This window comes from Stegodyphus dumicola, chromosome 5, assembly GCF_044657685.1.
Source record: "Stegodyphus dumicola isolate Sdum_Otavi_A_Nest chromosome 5, ASM4465768v1".
NCBI lineage: Eukaryota > Metazoa > Arthropoda > Arachnida > Araneae > Eresidae > Stegodyphus > Stegodyphus dumicola.
The window spans coordinates 46,682,765-46,698,334 of record NC_140772.1 but is presented as its reverse complement, the minus strand read 5'-3'; the positions used below and the strand labels follow the sequence as shown (position 1 = coordinate 46,698,334).

At 36.4% G+C, this 15,570-nt stretch overlaps 1 protein-coding gene across 1 annotated transcript in view; it reads left to right on the top strand.

Moving 5' to 3' along the window:
* Nucleotides 1-2,739: 2,739 nt before the first annotated feature.
* The window catches only part of LOC118180956 (uncharacterized), a 29,204-nt gene continuing 16,373 nt past the window's right edge, over nucleotides 2,740-15,570 (top strand). Inside the window, exons 1-2 of the mRNA XM_035350041.2 lie at nucleotides 2,740-2,897; nucleotides 6,026-6,164. Coding sequence (XP_035205932.1) covers nucleotides 2,849-2,897; nucleotides 6,026-6,164 — 188 coding nt within the window. The 5' untranslated portion in view covers nucleotides 2,740-2,848. The remainder of the gene's footprint in view (nucleotides 2,898-6,025; nucleotides 6,165-15,570) is intronic.

Genomic DNA, 15,570 nt, shown 5'->3' with positions numbered 1-15,570 from the left:
AAAAAAAATCTGAAATGTTTCAGATTTTAAATTACGTCCAAAGGGGCGTTTTTTTAACATTTTGTATGTTACCTTTCTTTATTAAATACCATGTTCCTCGCACTTAAACCATAAGATCCAGTGCAACAGCAATATCGCAAAATAGTTTTAAAACGAGCATATCTTTAGAATTTCCGATACAGAGACTCACGCGCTGGAGATAAAAATGTTTTTTCTGCACAACGTTGCCATTGCTCGCTTTGAAATCCTTGAGTTTGTTAATCAAAAATTCGTCAAAGTTTTAAAAAATAGGAAATCGATCATAAAACAAATTTCAAATTTCAAATTTGGTCTTCCACATGCTCATATTCGTTGGAGGATTATGTTATTCAAAATTCGATGACTCTATGTACCGTTATTTTATGACAATGTGAGAAATATACATACATTTACGCAGATTTTCATTATTTAATTTCTTCAAATATAATGCAAGACTCTAACATTTTGTGGCAACAGTTTGAAAAGTGAACCGACATTTATCCGTCCGACGCAAAATGCCAAAACGAAACTAATAGTCCTTCGGGATTCAAATCCCTTTGGACTAAAAAAAAAAAAAAAAAGAAAAAAAAAAAAAAAAAAAAAAAAGAAAGATAATGACACACTTCTCCAAATAAATAAATAGATAAAATAAACTTAACCCCCTCGTCCTTAAGGTAAATCGAACCTGGGTTGTTAATGTTTGAATTTGTATTTGATTATTCAATTGTTTCTTTGGAAAAAGATTGAAAATTTGTATTTTATCAATTATGATTATAGTGCAAAATATCTGGTTATGATTGTCATGTTGATGTCACCAATGAGAGCGACACTGCTTTACAATGCCATATATTGATACGGAAAAGCCCAAGAAAATTATTCGAGTTTCATCTTCATTGTCAAAAGTGACAACCCTTCTCCTCCCGTAGAACAACAACACGAGCCAAACAATTTTCCGGAGAAAAATAAACGCTTTAACGTTGCCTGCTGACCGTTGACAAATTAAAAGGGTTGTTCTTGCTTGCTATAAGAGGGTTCTTGTTTACAAAGTAAATACAGTCAATTAAAAGTTTAAAAATTAAATCATACTATTTCGTTCTTTGTTGAGATAACTAAACTAAGAGAAATACATTTCTTATATTGAATTTTAACACAGTTGAAATAAGTTAATAGCAAAAGTTTTTTTTCCGCCGGAAGTTTCAAATTGGTGGATCTATCTTTCAAGAGAACGTTGTCTGGTGGGTGTTATACTGTAATGAAAAAGATCCAAATAATTTGTTATGCAATAGAAAATGCGATTGCCTTCCAATGAACGAAAGTAACACTGAGAATAACATCCACAGAAAATAGTGGTTAATTCGAAAGCTGTTCTAAAACGCAGAAAAAAAAATTATCCGTGTTATAATTACCGGAAAATATAATAAAATTTTTTCTGTATTTATTTTGATGAATAAATTTATTTCGTTACGTAAATTAAATTAATATTTCAAATAAAAAAAAACACACCGTAAATAGCAGAAGAATAAATATCATTAGAATGAACAAACTAATTAATTAAATGAATTAAGGCTGTGTAACATACTCGACGCCTATTTCGGAGTTTGACTCTCGTCGAGGGCACTGCACATTTTTCACATTTTCTGCTTAAGAGGGGAAAAAATAATAAATAAAAAACTAATGACTCTGCGAGGCTATATTCTTAAAAATTCAAATGTTAAGGTTTTAGTCTATCTTATTTCTGTTTGACTTCCATCATAAGGCTAGATACGATTTCAGACAATGAACCATATTTTACTAGTAAATGAAAATAGTTTTTATGCAAACTCCGTGCTAAGTTGCTAAAAGCAGATAAACCCATCGAGAATTCGGGAACTTTCCCAAACACCGGAGGTGTCGCTCTGGGTAAGTTATAAATGATATCAAAGAAAAACATTTACAAAAGAGCTTTTAAACGGTGTCTCTGGGTTCAAACTCACGTAAAAAAAGTCGATTAGAACGTCCTATACAATATTTGTATACTTCAAATTATGTACAATTAAATTGGGTACTGTTGCGGATAAAAACAAATCTCAAATATTAGTACAATATCTGCTATCATTGCTGCTGTCCCAGATACTTCCTTTTCTTGTTTTATTTTCCATAGACAATTTTGTTTCACGCTGATAATTTTTTTGCTAATTTTTCCATCCTTCACCAATAAACAAACTTGACTTTTTTTAAGACAAGGCACGATTAATCGGGACTTCGCAGCATACTGAATCTTAAAAATATTGGAAAACCATACAATGTCGAGACAAAGCAAGTATAGGCTGTAAGTACTAATTGCTTAAATGTGGCAATGTAATGTAATTTTTTATTACAATACATTGCGACACTTATAGTGAAAGATGTGCAACGCTACAGTGGAAAGAATAAATTTTCCAGTTTGGAGTTCGCCCGGCTTACTAGGGGGAAAAAAAGAAAGTACGAGAGCATAAACAATTAATGCCTGTTACTTAATTCTCAAATTGTGAGCACAGAATTTCAAATCAAGAAAATTTTATTAAAGTTTATAAATTAAAATGTCTCTAAAATTAATATTAACATGAACGCATAATCTTACTATCATAAGGCAACGGAATTTCAGATGCATGTAACTTCTGCAATGAACAATTTCATTTACGTCGCAAATCAAGAGTAATAGTTGGCATGAGATCAGAACACCTAAATTTAGACGTGGTGGGATGGAGGACAGAAGGAATCATGCTGCTTTTTTCCAGTCACCGGCAAATGGCAAAAGACTCGCAGCATTCACACATCTTCCGTACGGATCTGAAATAGGCACGTCCCCAAGATGAGCCGGTGGAATCCTGCTGTTGTGTGGTTATTCATGATTGTAACTGGTAAGAGATATAAAATACACGTAGTTTTTGCATGAACAGCAGTATTAATTTAGTTAAAAATGTACAAGAACAGAAAAATAGGGAGAATTAGTTTCGAAATTTCTGAAGAGAGCACGTACAAGCTATATTTTTATTATGCTCAAGGAGTGTTTCCTTTGTACCTTTTAAATATTGTTCCATATTCGTATAGATTTCGTACAGAGAAGTCCAGTTTTTCGATGAAATGCCAAAGTGCCTCGAATCTATTTCAGATATTTCCTTTCTTAAGTACCTTTCCTCATTCGTAACGGTTGCTTTTGTATGACCTATTCAAGCGTCCTGAACATATTCCAAATGTCACGCTGCCTAAGTGCCTGTCCCATTTTCAGGGACAGGCACTTAGGCAGCGTTTTCCTGAGACAGTTTTTCTGTTGATAATTATTCCAGTGTCCCGAACGTATCCCAAATAACCCGTTTAAGTGTTTTTCTGTTTGTACAGGTTTCCTGGGACAGTGGTCCTGGGTCAGGTGCCTTGAATTAATTCCAAATATTTCACTTCTTAAGATCCTTTTCTGAAATAAATAAATAACAGTGTATTGTTGATTTTACTCTGTTCTGATGTTAGAAAAGTACTTAGCAATGTCTTTCGGATTTTTTGCAGAGTTACAATCCCATTACCTGTAGCTACCACGCATTTACCATCCGCACATCTCTGTAAGTGTTGTCATTTCGCAAAACATAAGGGCCTATAGTTTATTTTATGTGATTGTTTTCCTATGATTCTTGTCAAAGGCCGAGCAGATAATGTGATAGTACCCATTTCTTATTATTCTATTCTTTCTACACCATAGAAATGGTAACTGTATGTGCTCATGTACACATCATTTCTCATGCTTTTATATGAAAATACCGCATCGAACGTAGTATATCCTCTGGTCATTCAGAATTCAGAAATCGGTCAGAAATCAGCAATCACAAAATTTTTAAAAGCAGTATATCTTTAGAATTCCCGATAGAGTGTTAAGTACTGCAATACTCTCTTATTCAGTATTCTCAGTTTTTGATACCTGTATAAGATGACCAACTTTTTAATTGTCATTTTAGCTTTATTTATTGAATATCACTTTCGCCTCATAAAATTCAACAACAAAATTTCTGACAAATTTCAACAAAATCTTTAAAATCAGCTTACCTTCAGAGTTCCTTATAGAGTGTTAATTGTTGTCGTACACTTTATTCGCTGCATTATTTATATTTGCTACATTAATTTTTAAAACAGTACATTACGATAACATTTTGTGGCATCATCCTTTTATTTGAAAAGTGATTTTTCACAAACGTGAAACGAACACAAAATTGAGGATTGAGACTAATCCACTTAACTGCTTCATAACGAGAGCTGGTCTTAATAATGGCTTTATTGTTGTTGAATTCAACATAATTCCAAGAATATATTCACTGCTTATAAATGTAATATGTTTTTCTACTTTAAGTACCAAATTTGAGAAATTTTGGCTTAACTCGTAATACACTTTTTTACGAAAATCTGTTCACAGGTTCAAGCGCAGTATCTCTCCCGGTCTGATAATTTTAGCAGAGATCCGATATGTTGTTTCTATTGATATAAATACCTTAAACAGTAAAACTGTAAAGTTTTGGATTCTGTTTTTCATTAAAAAATTGTTATGGGCTTCAAGTAAAGTACCATTCCCGATCGTCCTTTAAAGACTGTTATGGGCTTCATGTGAAGAATCACTTTCGTTAAGTTTCACCCAAAATCTTATCAACTCTTTATATGAATGTAGAAAACTTAAATACTAAAATTAGAAATTTTTGAAAATTTCCTATAAAAATTGTCGTGGACAGAATAATCGTCACACACAGACAGATATCATTGCAGAAATAGTAAAAACGTGTTGTATCGATTCTAACTTGTGCTTATTTACTGAAAACTCGCTACCGAATTTTTGGACCGAAAACATTACTCCTTTTACCTATATATATATATTTTATATACAGGTTGGCGGGAGATAAAAAAGAGCATAGTAAAGATGACTAATTTTCAAGCAATTTATATATATGCAAGCAGTTTGTTGTATGAAGAATGCGTTCATTTGATTTCTTAAATTAAATCAGTATTCAAACCAAAAAGAATATATTGTAACTAATGCAAAACTAAACATCATCAGAAAAGCTATAAAATTCCGTTATAATTATCTAACCAGTTATTATAATTTATATCTTTACTATCACTTCTACTTTTTGTTTCCCTAGCAGAATGCAAATTTAAGGTGAGGATTTCGAATTGTAAGAGACAGCGTGTTTCTGCCAGTCGGGGCTACATTACTAAGAATCTGCTAACTCAGATAAGATTGTATTATACAGCTTGGCCTTATAGCTACCGTCATTTTAAGTTTTTACGTCAGTGAGAAGTTTTGAGACGTCTTCGCGTTAAATCAATTGTGTAACCTTTGACTATTAGAGTTAGTTTTAAATTTGAAATCGACTGTTACTTTAAGTTACATCGCTACAAAAGGTGGTTGATGTGTAATCACGAGACATACAGTTTAAGTTCTGATGTAATAAAAGCATTTGTTTTTAAATCTTCTGAAGACTTTGCAATGCTTTACAGACACAGCGCTAACTCGCTCTGAGTATCTTAAAGAGTTTGGACTTAATTTATGCTACCAAAGAACACCAAATTCTATAAAGTGATATTGAAAACAATATTTACGAGAGAACTTAAACAGTATTATTGAGTTCAAACCACGAAAAAACGTTAGAGTATTTGTTTCTTATTGTGCAATAAATGTATGTTTTGAATTGCGTTCTATTTAACTGCACATTTTTTGGAATAAAATAACTTTCAAATTCCATGACATTATCTGCTATCTCTGCTATTGTCCCACATATTTCTCTTGTCGTTTTCATATTCCACGTAGGCAGTTTTATTTTATTCCGATAGCTGTGACAGTAAGTTTCCATCGCTACACTGTAAAATATTTTCTTTTTTTTTTCTTTAGATAGGGCCCTGTTAATCTGCCCTCGGTTAACAGAGAGTTGTGTTTAATACTGTCTTTATAACAGAATTATTTTATACTGTTTCAAGAGATCGACAACTGATTTTCTTTGTCTTTTTCCGCCCAAAGCTTGCTTTGCCGCTGATGAAGATCCATGTGATTTGAAAGCTATACAGACGTGTCTTGTTACAATGACTAATTTGACTCACTTAGTTGAAGGATACTTCCTCCACCCCCTCAGTAAATCAGAATTGAAAGAAAACTGTGAGTGAGTATGAATACGTTTCTTATCCTTATTTACCCTTATTTAATTAACATTTCGCTCAGGGTTTAATTTCTAAAATTAGAAATGCCGCAGCCCTGCATAAGTAGAACCATACGTAATGAATAATCAAATAGCATATGAAGTAAATAAAAGAAATATGTAAGCTATAAATTACGATAAAATAGCGTCGGGAAAAAAAAAGGATGGACGAAATTAAAAAAAGGCTAAAACTTTCAGATTTTATATTACGCCCGTTTTTTTAACGTTTTGTGTGTAACCTTTATTTATTAAATATCATGTCCTTCCTACTTAAATCATAAAATCCAATTCAACACCAATATTACAAAATATTTAAAAAGGCATATCTTTAGAACTTCCAATACACAGTCTCTCTCGCGGGCTGGAGATAATTTTCCCCTCTCCCATACAGTGTTGCCATTGCTCGCGTTGAAATCGTTGAATTTCTTAATCAAAAACTTATAAATACTTGAAAAAATATGAAATAGATAATAAAACAAATTCCAAATACCCATATTTTCGAGTGGAGACGTACATTATTCAAAATTTGATGGCTCTAGGTACCGACGTTTTTTCACAATGCGAGAAACATTCATGCAGAGTTTTCATTATTATTTTCTTTAATTATAATGCATGGCGATAATATTTGGCGGCAACAGTTTGAAAAGTGAACCAACGTAGAAAGTGAAACGACGCAAAATGCCGTTTTGAGACTAACAGCCCTTTGGGCTAACAAATGATAAATGAGTAAACTGATATTAACAGGATGTATGATTGACTGGGATAGGTAGTCAAACTTCGCAAACCGCCCGCATTACAAGTGATTTTGTTTATTATATTGTTACGTTATTTTCTTCCTTCACGTTCGTACGGGGTTGGAGTGAATAACGACGACACTTGATGAAGTATCGAAACACACTTTATTTAGCCAATATTAATCAGGACAGCTCCAATAACACTTTTTACAGTCGTCGAAGATCTACTATAAACACATTGGAACAATCAGCGACACAGCTTTCACACTGTCAGGCAATAACGGTGGAGACAGCTTCCTGCAAAGCACCCGACTCTGCTTTCCGGAGTACAGCTCCCGACTCTGCTTGGTCGTTCTCGGAACTCCACTTTCTCTCGACGACCCACTCGGCACTCGCTGCTCGTCTGTCAACTCGATCGACAGGGATTGACTCGCTAGACGAGACACACACACATTAACTGACTGCGGACCAGCAGGTTATATAGCTTTCGGCTTGTGTTCGAGAACATTCTGGGCTAAACCGGTAAGAATTCGTTCCAGAAGATTCTCCATCCGTCAATGGTATATCGCCAATTATGTCGCCAAATGGTCGATTTCTCGCCAAATGTGGCAACTCTGCCGTCCCTTGCCATTTTTATGGCAACCCTAAAACTGCTTTGCAGGGAAGCTATCTCACCGCGCCTGTACATTTCGTAACAATAACAAATTTTTTTTCATCCCGACTAAATCCTATTTTATTTCTTTGTAATGCATACGATTACTCTTATCAGGGTCAATGTTCCTTCTAACCTTCTTCGGGAACATGCAAGGACCTGACTCGGAACAGAGAGCTTACTAAAGCTATGTTCAAAACTGTGGGAAGTAAACAGGATACACAAGAAGGGTATACAAAACCCTTTATTTTTCTCTATTTACAATGACTTCCGTACTTCGGAATACACCGACCCGCTACTTGGGGTCAAAACGTAAAAGTATAAAAATAAAACTAAACTCTAATTTAACTTTAGAATAATAAACGTGGAAGATTGGCCTTATATTAACAGGAAGCGTATGTAGTACAGAGAACTGTGAACACTACAATACGTTTAAATTTATCAAGAGGATTAAAACCTCTGGCCTGGAAGGCAACCAGCAACTGCGTAACTTCTAAGGTAAGCGGCCTGCTTCGACTCACTGCTTCCTCTCTCTCGCTTGGCAAAAAGCCACAACTTAAATACTTGGCGTTCGCCAGACAAACTTTGCATAAATACCTTCACGCTTATAATTCTGGCCGGAAGTAGAAAATAAGAAGTGATAGTAAAGATTTAAAATAAAATAAACGTTAGTAAAACTTAAGATCCTTACATACTTCCCGCCAGAGTTAATTAGTTTGAAACTGAGGTCTAAAACGACCTTGTTGAAAACTTTTAGCTCTAGAATCTAACGCGAGGCCAATCTTTTACAAATATTTTTCGCTAGAAACTAGAAATTTAAGAGAAAGAAATTTGTTTTTACAATAGCAGCTCCCAGGATACACAAATTCTTTTTTCATCTGTACTGCATCCAAACAGGAGCTCTTATTCAAATCTGGTTCCTTCCGGAGATCTGGAAGGAAAACTAGTTTAATGAAATGTTACACAATGAAATGGCAAGTAACATATATAATTATACTTCTCTTAACATTCTTATTTTATTCATGACTATTTTAATTATCTCTCCCCGTGCTCTCTGACATGTGTTGTAAAAGAACACCAAACACGAATGTGTTTCTGTCTACGTGTTCCACACTTCCTCCTACAATCAAAACACTAACGTGTTAAAATTCAACATAACAAGACCTCTTAACACACCCTAATTTCAACTCTAAACCCTGAGGTACTATTCTGAAAGTGTCTAACTCTGAAGTGTAGCGTCAGAGAGCCTAACTACATCGTTCAACCTTTAACACGTATTCACCATGATCTAGACTTTTTACAGTCACACAAATAAAAAAAAAAAAAAATTTAACATTCACTTTTACCATATCACGGTATTTCTTAACATTTAAAATAACAGTTCATATTGTATATAAGAACATATCAACATGCCGTTAATTTTACACATTTGAAAACATACATTAGTAGTACATTGTTAACTTCTATTCTTTTCAAAGCAAGTGCCAATTCTTTCTACATTGAAATACTACATTTCAAAAAGTCTTTCAGACTAAAACTTCTTTCTTGCTAGAATGTTTTAAATAAAATTTATACAATAACTTTTTACAATATTTAAGTCTTTACACAACGCTATTATACATCAACTTTAGTTTTCCGCGCGAGTAATTGAAAAACATAATACCAAAATCGGTAACAACTCATTTCTCGCCCTTGTGGCGATAAAGGTAGACCTCGCATGAGGTAAAACTTCTTGAAATCTGCCACTTGCAGTAAGAATGAAAGATTAACTTAAGTTTGTAAAGTAACATAAAATTTTACTTATCTTTGTGATATTCGGACATCCTTTTCTGGGCCCAGTCCTTAAAGGTATTGCAGATAGTTGTGTGATTTATCCTCCTTCTTGTACGGGCTCGCCCTTCAGTGCCTTCCTCTGGAAGCTTCCTTTTTTCACCAGTTCGGTCACCCTTGAATACCTTCTTTTTCTCCTCTGCTTGTGGTCTTGGCCGTTTGATGGCAGCTGGTCTTGGCGGAACCGGGAAACATCTTTCGTGTGCCTGCTTGGACCTCGTTGCTGGCCGTTCAAATTTTCCTTGTAACTTTTCCTCCGCCGCTGATGGCCCTTCCGCAGTTCGGCGACATTTGCTGCGGAGAGTCCTGTCGGATGAGTAGATCTTCCGTTTTAGAGCCGGGTTATAGTTGCCGTCATTTCTCCTGGTTCTCTTCACATACGTCGTCCTTCTCCCTTCTTCATTCTGGGGGTGTTCGTGAACTCTCTTTTCTGGACGGTGGAACGGCTTCTTTTTCTTGCTACCTTCAATTTTCCCGCGGGGAAATTTTCTTTTCACTTGCTCCTGCCTCTTAATGGCTTGCCCTTTTACTTGTCGTTTTTCCACCTCTGGAGCTTGTGCCTGCGGTGTCTGCCGTGCCGGATCCTGCAAAAAATCTGAAAATATTTGCATTTTATTACGATCGAAGTAGGGTTTGATTTGATCAATGTTTGCGGAGCAGGTTTCACCATTTCTGGCTTTTAACACTACTACAGCGTGAGTTATTTTTTCTATAACGTATGGTCCTTCAAATCGTGGAAAAAATTTGGCAGTTTTATCTTCTGGTGCTGAAGAAAGTGAATGCTTAATTTTTAAAACTTCATCCCCTACTTTATAAGTTACTCACCGTCGTTTCAAATCATAATAGAGCTTCTGTTTTCTTTGTGCTACTTCCGTATTCTTCTTTGCTTCCTTAATTAGTTTTTCTATATCACCCATTTTAAATTCTGGGGCTCTTTGTTGCACATAAAATAGTTTATCTAACGGTGTTATAACCTTTCTGCCTAGAAATAACTCAGCAGGAGTTTTGCCCGTTGTATCATGTTTTGCGGTCCTAAGGGCGAAAGCAAATTCATTGACATAGTTATCCCATCTTTTATGAAAATTTTTAACATAACTACGGATAATTTTCACTATATTTCTATTGACCCGTTCCGCTATATTTGATTGCGGCCGATACGGGACCATTTTTAAATGACGTATGCCCAGTTTTTGGCACATGTCTTCAAATATATTACTTACAAATTGAGGACCATTATCCGATATAACTTTTAGGGGCGCCCCGTATTTTAAAATATATTTATTTAAAATAGAATCAGTAACTAATTTCGCGGAGGCTCGTTTTAAGGGAACAATTTCGGTCCATTTACTAAAATGATCAACCATAACAAGGAGATAGCGACTTTTATTTAACTGACTTTTTGGGAAAGGGCCCAATAAATCGATGCCAATTATTTCATTTGGAAATTCGGATTTAATACTATTTAGAAACCCGGCCGGGCGGAAATTAATATAATTAACTGCTTGACATGTTGGGCAGGACTGGACATACGCCCTTGTTAACTTTTGCAGTTCAGGAAAGTAGACTGCCTCGCGTACGCGTTGGATAGTTTTTCGAATACCAGCATGAGAAGCTAAAGGGCTGTCATGGAGCTCCTGCAGGATATTTAATCTAAGACTAGCTGGGATAACAGGTCGAAATTCGTTGTTGGAATTCGTAGTTTTTGTATAGAATAATAGACCATCTATTAGTGCGTAATGGGCCGCCCTATTTCTTATCGCCACAATATCTTGGTGGCTAAAATTTTCAGGATCCTTTAAATACTCATAAATACTTCCAAACTCAGGATCCTTACCCAGTTCGGTTACTACAGTTTCTCGGGAATTTATTGTACACGCTGTCAGCATTGCAACTTTTACGGTATTACCCTGTTCGTCTAATTTAATTCGTGATAGGGCATCTGCTACGATATTTTCCTTTCCGGGGGTATGCTTGATTACCAGATTATATTCTTGCAGCTTGAGTGCCCATCTTATTAACCTTGGGGATAAATTTTTCCCTGAGTACAATCTAGTTACCGCCGCATGATCAGAGTATACTGTTATTGGCGCCTTTCCAAAATAGACTCGGAACTTTTGCACTGCTAACAGAACTGCAAGTGCCTCTCTCTCGGTCGCGGAATAGTTTCTTTGTGTTTGATTTAAAGTTCGGCTAAAAAATGCCACGGGCTGCTGATTTTGCGAAAGTACCGCTCCTACCGCATAATCCGAAGCATCCGCTGAAATTTCTAAATTCTAATCCTTTTCAGGAAATTTCAACACAGGGGCTTGCGTTAATGCTTGTTTTAATCTTTCGAAAGCACTATTGGCTTCGGCCGTCCACGAGAATCTTGCCTTTTTCCTTTTTAATTTTAACAATGGCTCCGCGATAGCTGCAAAATCTTTTATAAAGGACCTATAATATGAACAAAGTCCTAGAAAAGAAGAGAGCTTCTTTGCAGTGTTTGGAGTCGGGTACTTTTGTACAGCGATTATTTTTGTTTCGTCTGTCTCGATTCCTTTTTGAGATATTTTGTAACCTAAATATTTTAATTCAGGGGCTGCAAATTTGCACTTTTCGACATTAACTTTTAGACCGGCCTCATTTAATAAAGAAAACACCTGTCTTAAATCCTGTACATGTTGGTCGAGATTATCACTAGTAATAATGATATCGTCTAAATAGATAAATGTGGACTTTCCAAGAACAGGTCTTAACAGAATGTCCATGCATCGCTGAAATGTTGCCGGGGCCCCTGAAAGGCCAAACGGCATACGCAAAAATGAATAAGTGCCAGACTTGGTTATAAAAGCAGTCTTAGGCACGTCCTCAGGCCTAACCCCTATTTGAAAATAACCAGTCGTTAAGTCTAAAGTCGTCATAAATTTGGTTGATTTTATGTTCCTTAGAATTTCTTCAATGATCGGTAACGGATATACCGGATATTTAGTTATGGACTTTAATTTACGGTAATCAATAGCGAATCTCCACCTTTTTGGATGCGTCAAAGGATAGTCATTATTTTTCTTACATAACACCACCGGGCTAGCATAACTACTTGAGATGGGCGTTATGATCTTTTTACGTAGCATATCGGTAATATGCCATTCTATAATTTTTTCCTTATTCTTATCATACCGGTATGGTTTTTGGCGAACTGGCATTGCATCTCCGGTGTCAATACTATGGTTAGTAACCTGATTAAATCCTGGAATATCACTAAATAACGAAGCAAATTCACTTACCACTTGTCGGATTCTTCCTTGCTCGTCATTAGGGAGGTGGTCAAGTTTTAACATTGGCGGTTCAGCCTTTTCTGCACTAACTGGTTTCATTGTCAGCTTAAGGGACGCTTCATTAAAATCCAGTGTTGCTTGTGCGTCTGAAAGAAAATCTATTCCTAAGATTATATGTGCTTGCAGATTCTTTACTATAAAAAACATCACCTTTACTTGTTCGTCCTTGATACGTATATACAATGGTACTTTACCTATGCACTTACATTTTTCTCCTTGCGCCGCTAACACTGTCGTATTATCCGAATTATATATGCGGTATTTGCGAAAATACTTCCTAAAAAAATCTTCTGCCACACAGGAACACTGCGCTCCTGTATCCAGGAGTGCGGTGGCTGGGATATTATTCACCAACACTTCAATCTTCGGAAGAGTCAAATTTTTCACCATTACTGTATTTAACTTGTAGGAAGAGGGGTTTTCGTGGCCTTCGGATTTCCGCACCCTCCCGTCAGCAGAAATCCGTTTTAGTTTAAATCCTTTTTTGTTTCCATGCTTTCCTTCTTTTTCCACTGGCCTTGAGACTTTTTTCCTGGGTTGCTATTGAACTGTCGACGTTCGTCGGCTGTTTTTGAATGCTCGGGTTTCCTTGCCCACTGATTCGCTTTGCCTCCGTAGCCGTGTGCTTCAGTTTGCTGTAGTCTTGGCGCACCAAATTGGTTTCGCTGTTGATATTGGCGTCTTCTTTCGACGTCCGCCGTTCTTCTACTTTCAAACTGGATTGCTAGCTCAAATAACTTTTCCAGTGTAGTCGGATTTCGTAATTCAATAAAGTCTTGCACTTGGGGTAGTAACCTCGGCAAAATCACTTGAATTATTTCAGGATCCGGACGGTTTCCATACAAGAGCTTGAAAACGTGAATTTTTCTTAAAATAAAGCTCGAGAGGTTTTCCATTCTTTGTTGATATATACTGAAAAGTTCTGTTTCTAATTTCGCACGATCCCTTACAACAGGGAAGGCTTTTAGTAGGGCAGTCTTGAAATTTTCGTAAGTATAGGTGGGACTTCCTGCTTGACCCAAGAGACTTCTGCCGATACATTTGAACCAGTTAAGCGCTTGGCCCCTCAAAGCGCTGGTAGCTAAGGTAACTTTTTGAAACTCGTGCACGGGGTAGAGCATGAAGTGGTCATCCAATTTTTCCAAAAAACTGGTTACCTGTGAGTTTCCATTAAACGTTGCTTCTGGTTTCATCGAAGCGCGCATGGTCTGGACGATGTACCCAAATCCTTCCAGAGCGGCAGCTGGCATTTCTGGATTCTGAGCCGTTTCTGCAGGCAGCACAGGTTCTTCTTGAAATTCGGCCATGGTTATTCTTCGTCGGGCGCCACTATCAGGGTCAATGTTCCTTCTAACCTTCTTCGGGAACATGCAAGGACCTGACTCGGAACAGAGAGCTTACTAAAGCTATGTTCAAAACTGTGGGAAGTAAACAGGATACACAAGAAGAGTATACAAAACCCTTTATTTTTCTCTATTTACAATGACTTCCGTACTTCGGAATACACCTACCCGCTACTTGGGGTCAAAACGTAAAAGTATAAAAATAAAACTAAACTCTAATTTAACTTTAGAATAATAAACGTGGAAGATTGGCCTTATATTAACAGGAAGCGTATGTAGTACAGAGAACTGTGAACACTACAATACGTTTAAATTTATCAAGAGGATTAAAACCTCTGGCCTGGAAGGCAACCAGCAACTGCGTAACTTCTAAGGTAAGCGGCCTGCTTCGACTCACTGCTTCCTCTCTCTCGCTTGGCAAAAAGCCACAACTTAAATACTTGGCGTTCGCCAGACAAACTTTGCATAAATACCTTCACGCTTATAATTCTGGCCGGAAGTAGAAAATAAGAAGTGATAGTAAAGATTTAAAATAAAATAAACGTTAGTAAAACTTAAGATCCTTACACTCTAATGCATACTGAAGTCACTTTGAAGAAATGACTCTGATTATTATATGTCATCCACACTCCCGGTTTCAAAAACATTATTCATTCGTATAGCATTATTCGTTAATAAACGTTCGAAGGGGAGGAAAGGTTTTTTTCTTTGTTCAAAATGTTTATTACTTACAACGACATTCCTCCCTCCCGTCTTAGAAATCCATCAAATCATAAGTTAAGAATCAAGAAGGCAAACAAATGTAAAACAGCCGTTTTTCTAGAGAAGTATATAGTTTCATGCTTTTCCAAAATATCTTTTCACAATAAAAAAAGTCTTTAAAATGTTTGAAAATTTTCAGATTTTAAAATCACACTAAATCACACCTGTTGGAGATGGAAAATGACCTAGCGTCTTCGCATGTAGGCTTCAGATAAGATGTATGATAGGTACAAGTCGAAGCAAGCTCGGCACCTATGCATTTCCTAAGGTACAGGAGGTGTTTGGTGCACGGGGTCACTTGTCACAGGATCCTAGGCAGTCGCCTCATCCTGTGTAGGTCAACGTGAAGGAATTAACAATACATTTTATTATGGCTGGCACAAATGAAACGGAGAAGTCAAAAGCATTTTCCCTGTGGGTAAAAAAGGATAGCAGCAATCAAGTTCAGCTAGTAAGGTTACTGGTAGGTCAGGTGAAAGTCAGGCGTTTAGCTGTTGGCTAGAGGTAAGAAGAATGATAAAATAATGCAGGCATTGATGGGTGGGCGGTGAAACTCTTTTCTGAAAATCGTACTGTTTTGAATTGGGTAGCTGAATGAATGAAGAAAAGGATGGTTTGGGTATGAGATTAGCGCAAAATCTCGAGGTCTATCTGCCTAAGGAAAGGGATGCCTTCGTGGAGGACTTTCTAAAGGAAACTGGCTCGTATACACGTTACACATGGGGAAAACCACGA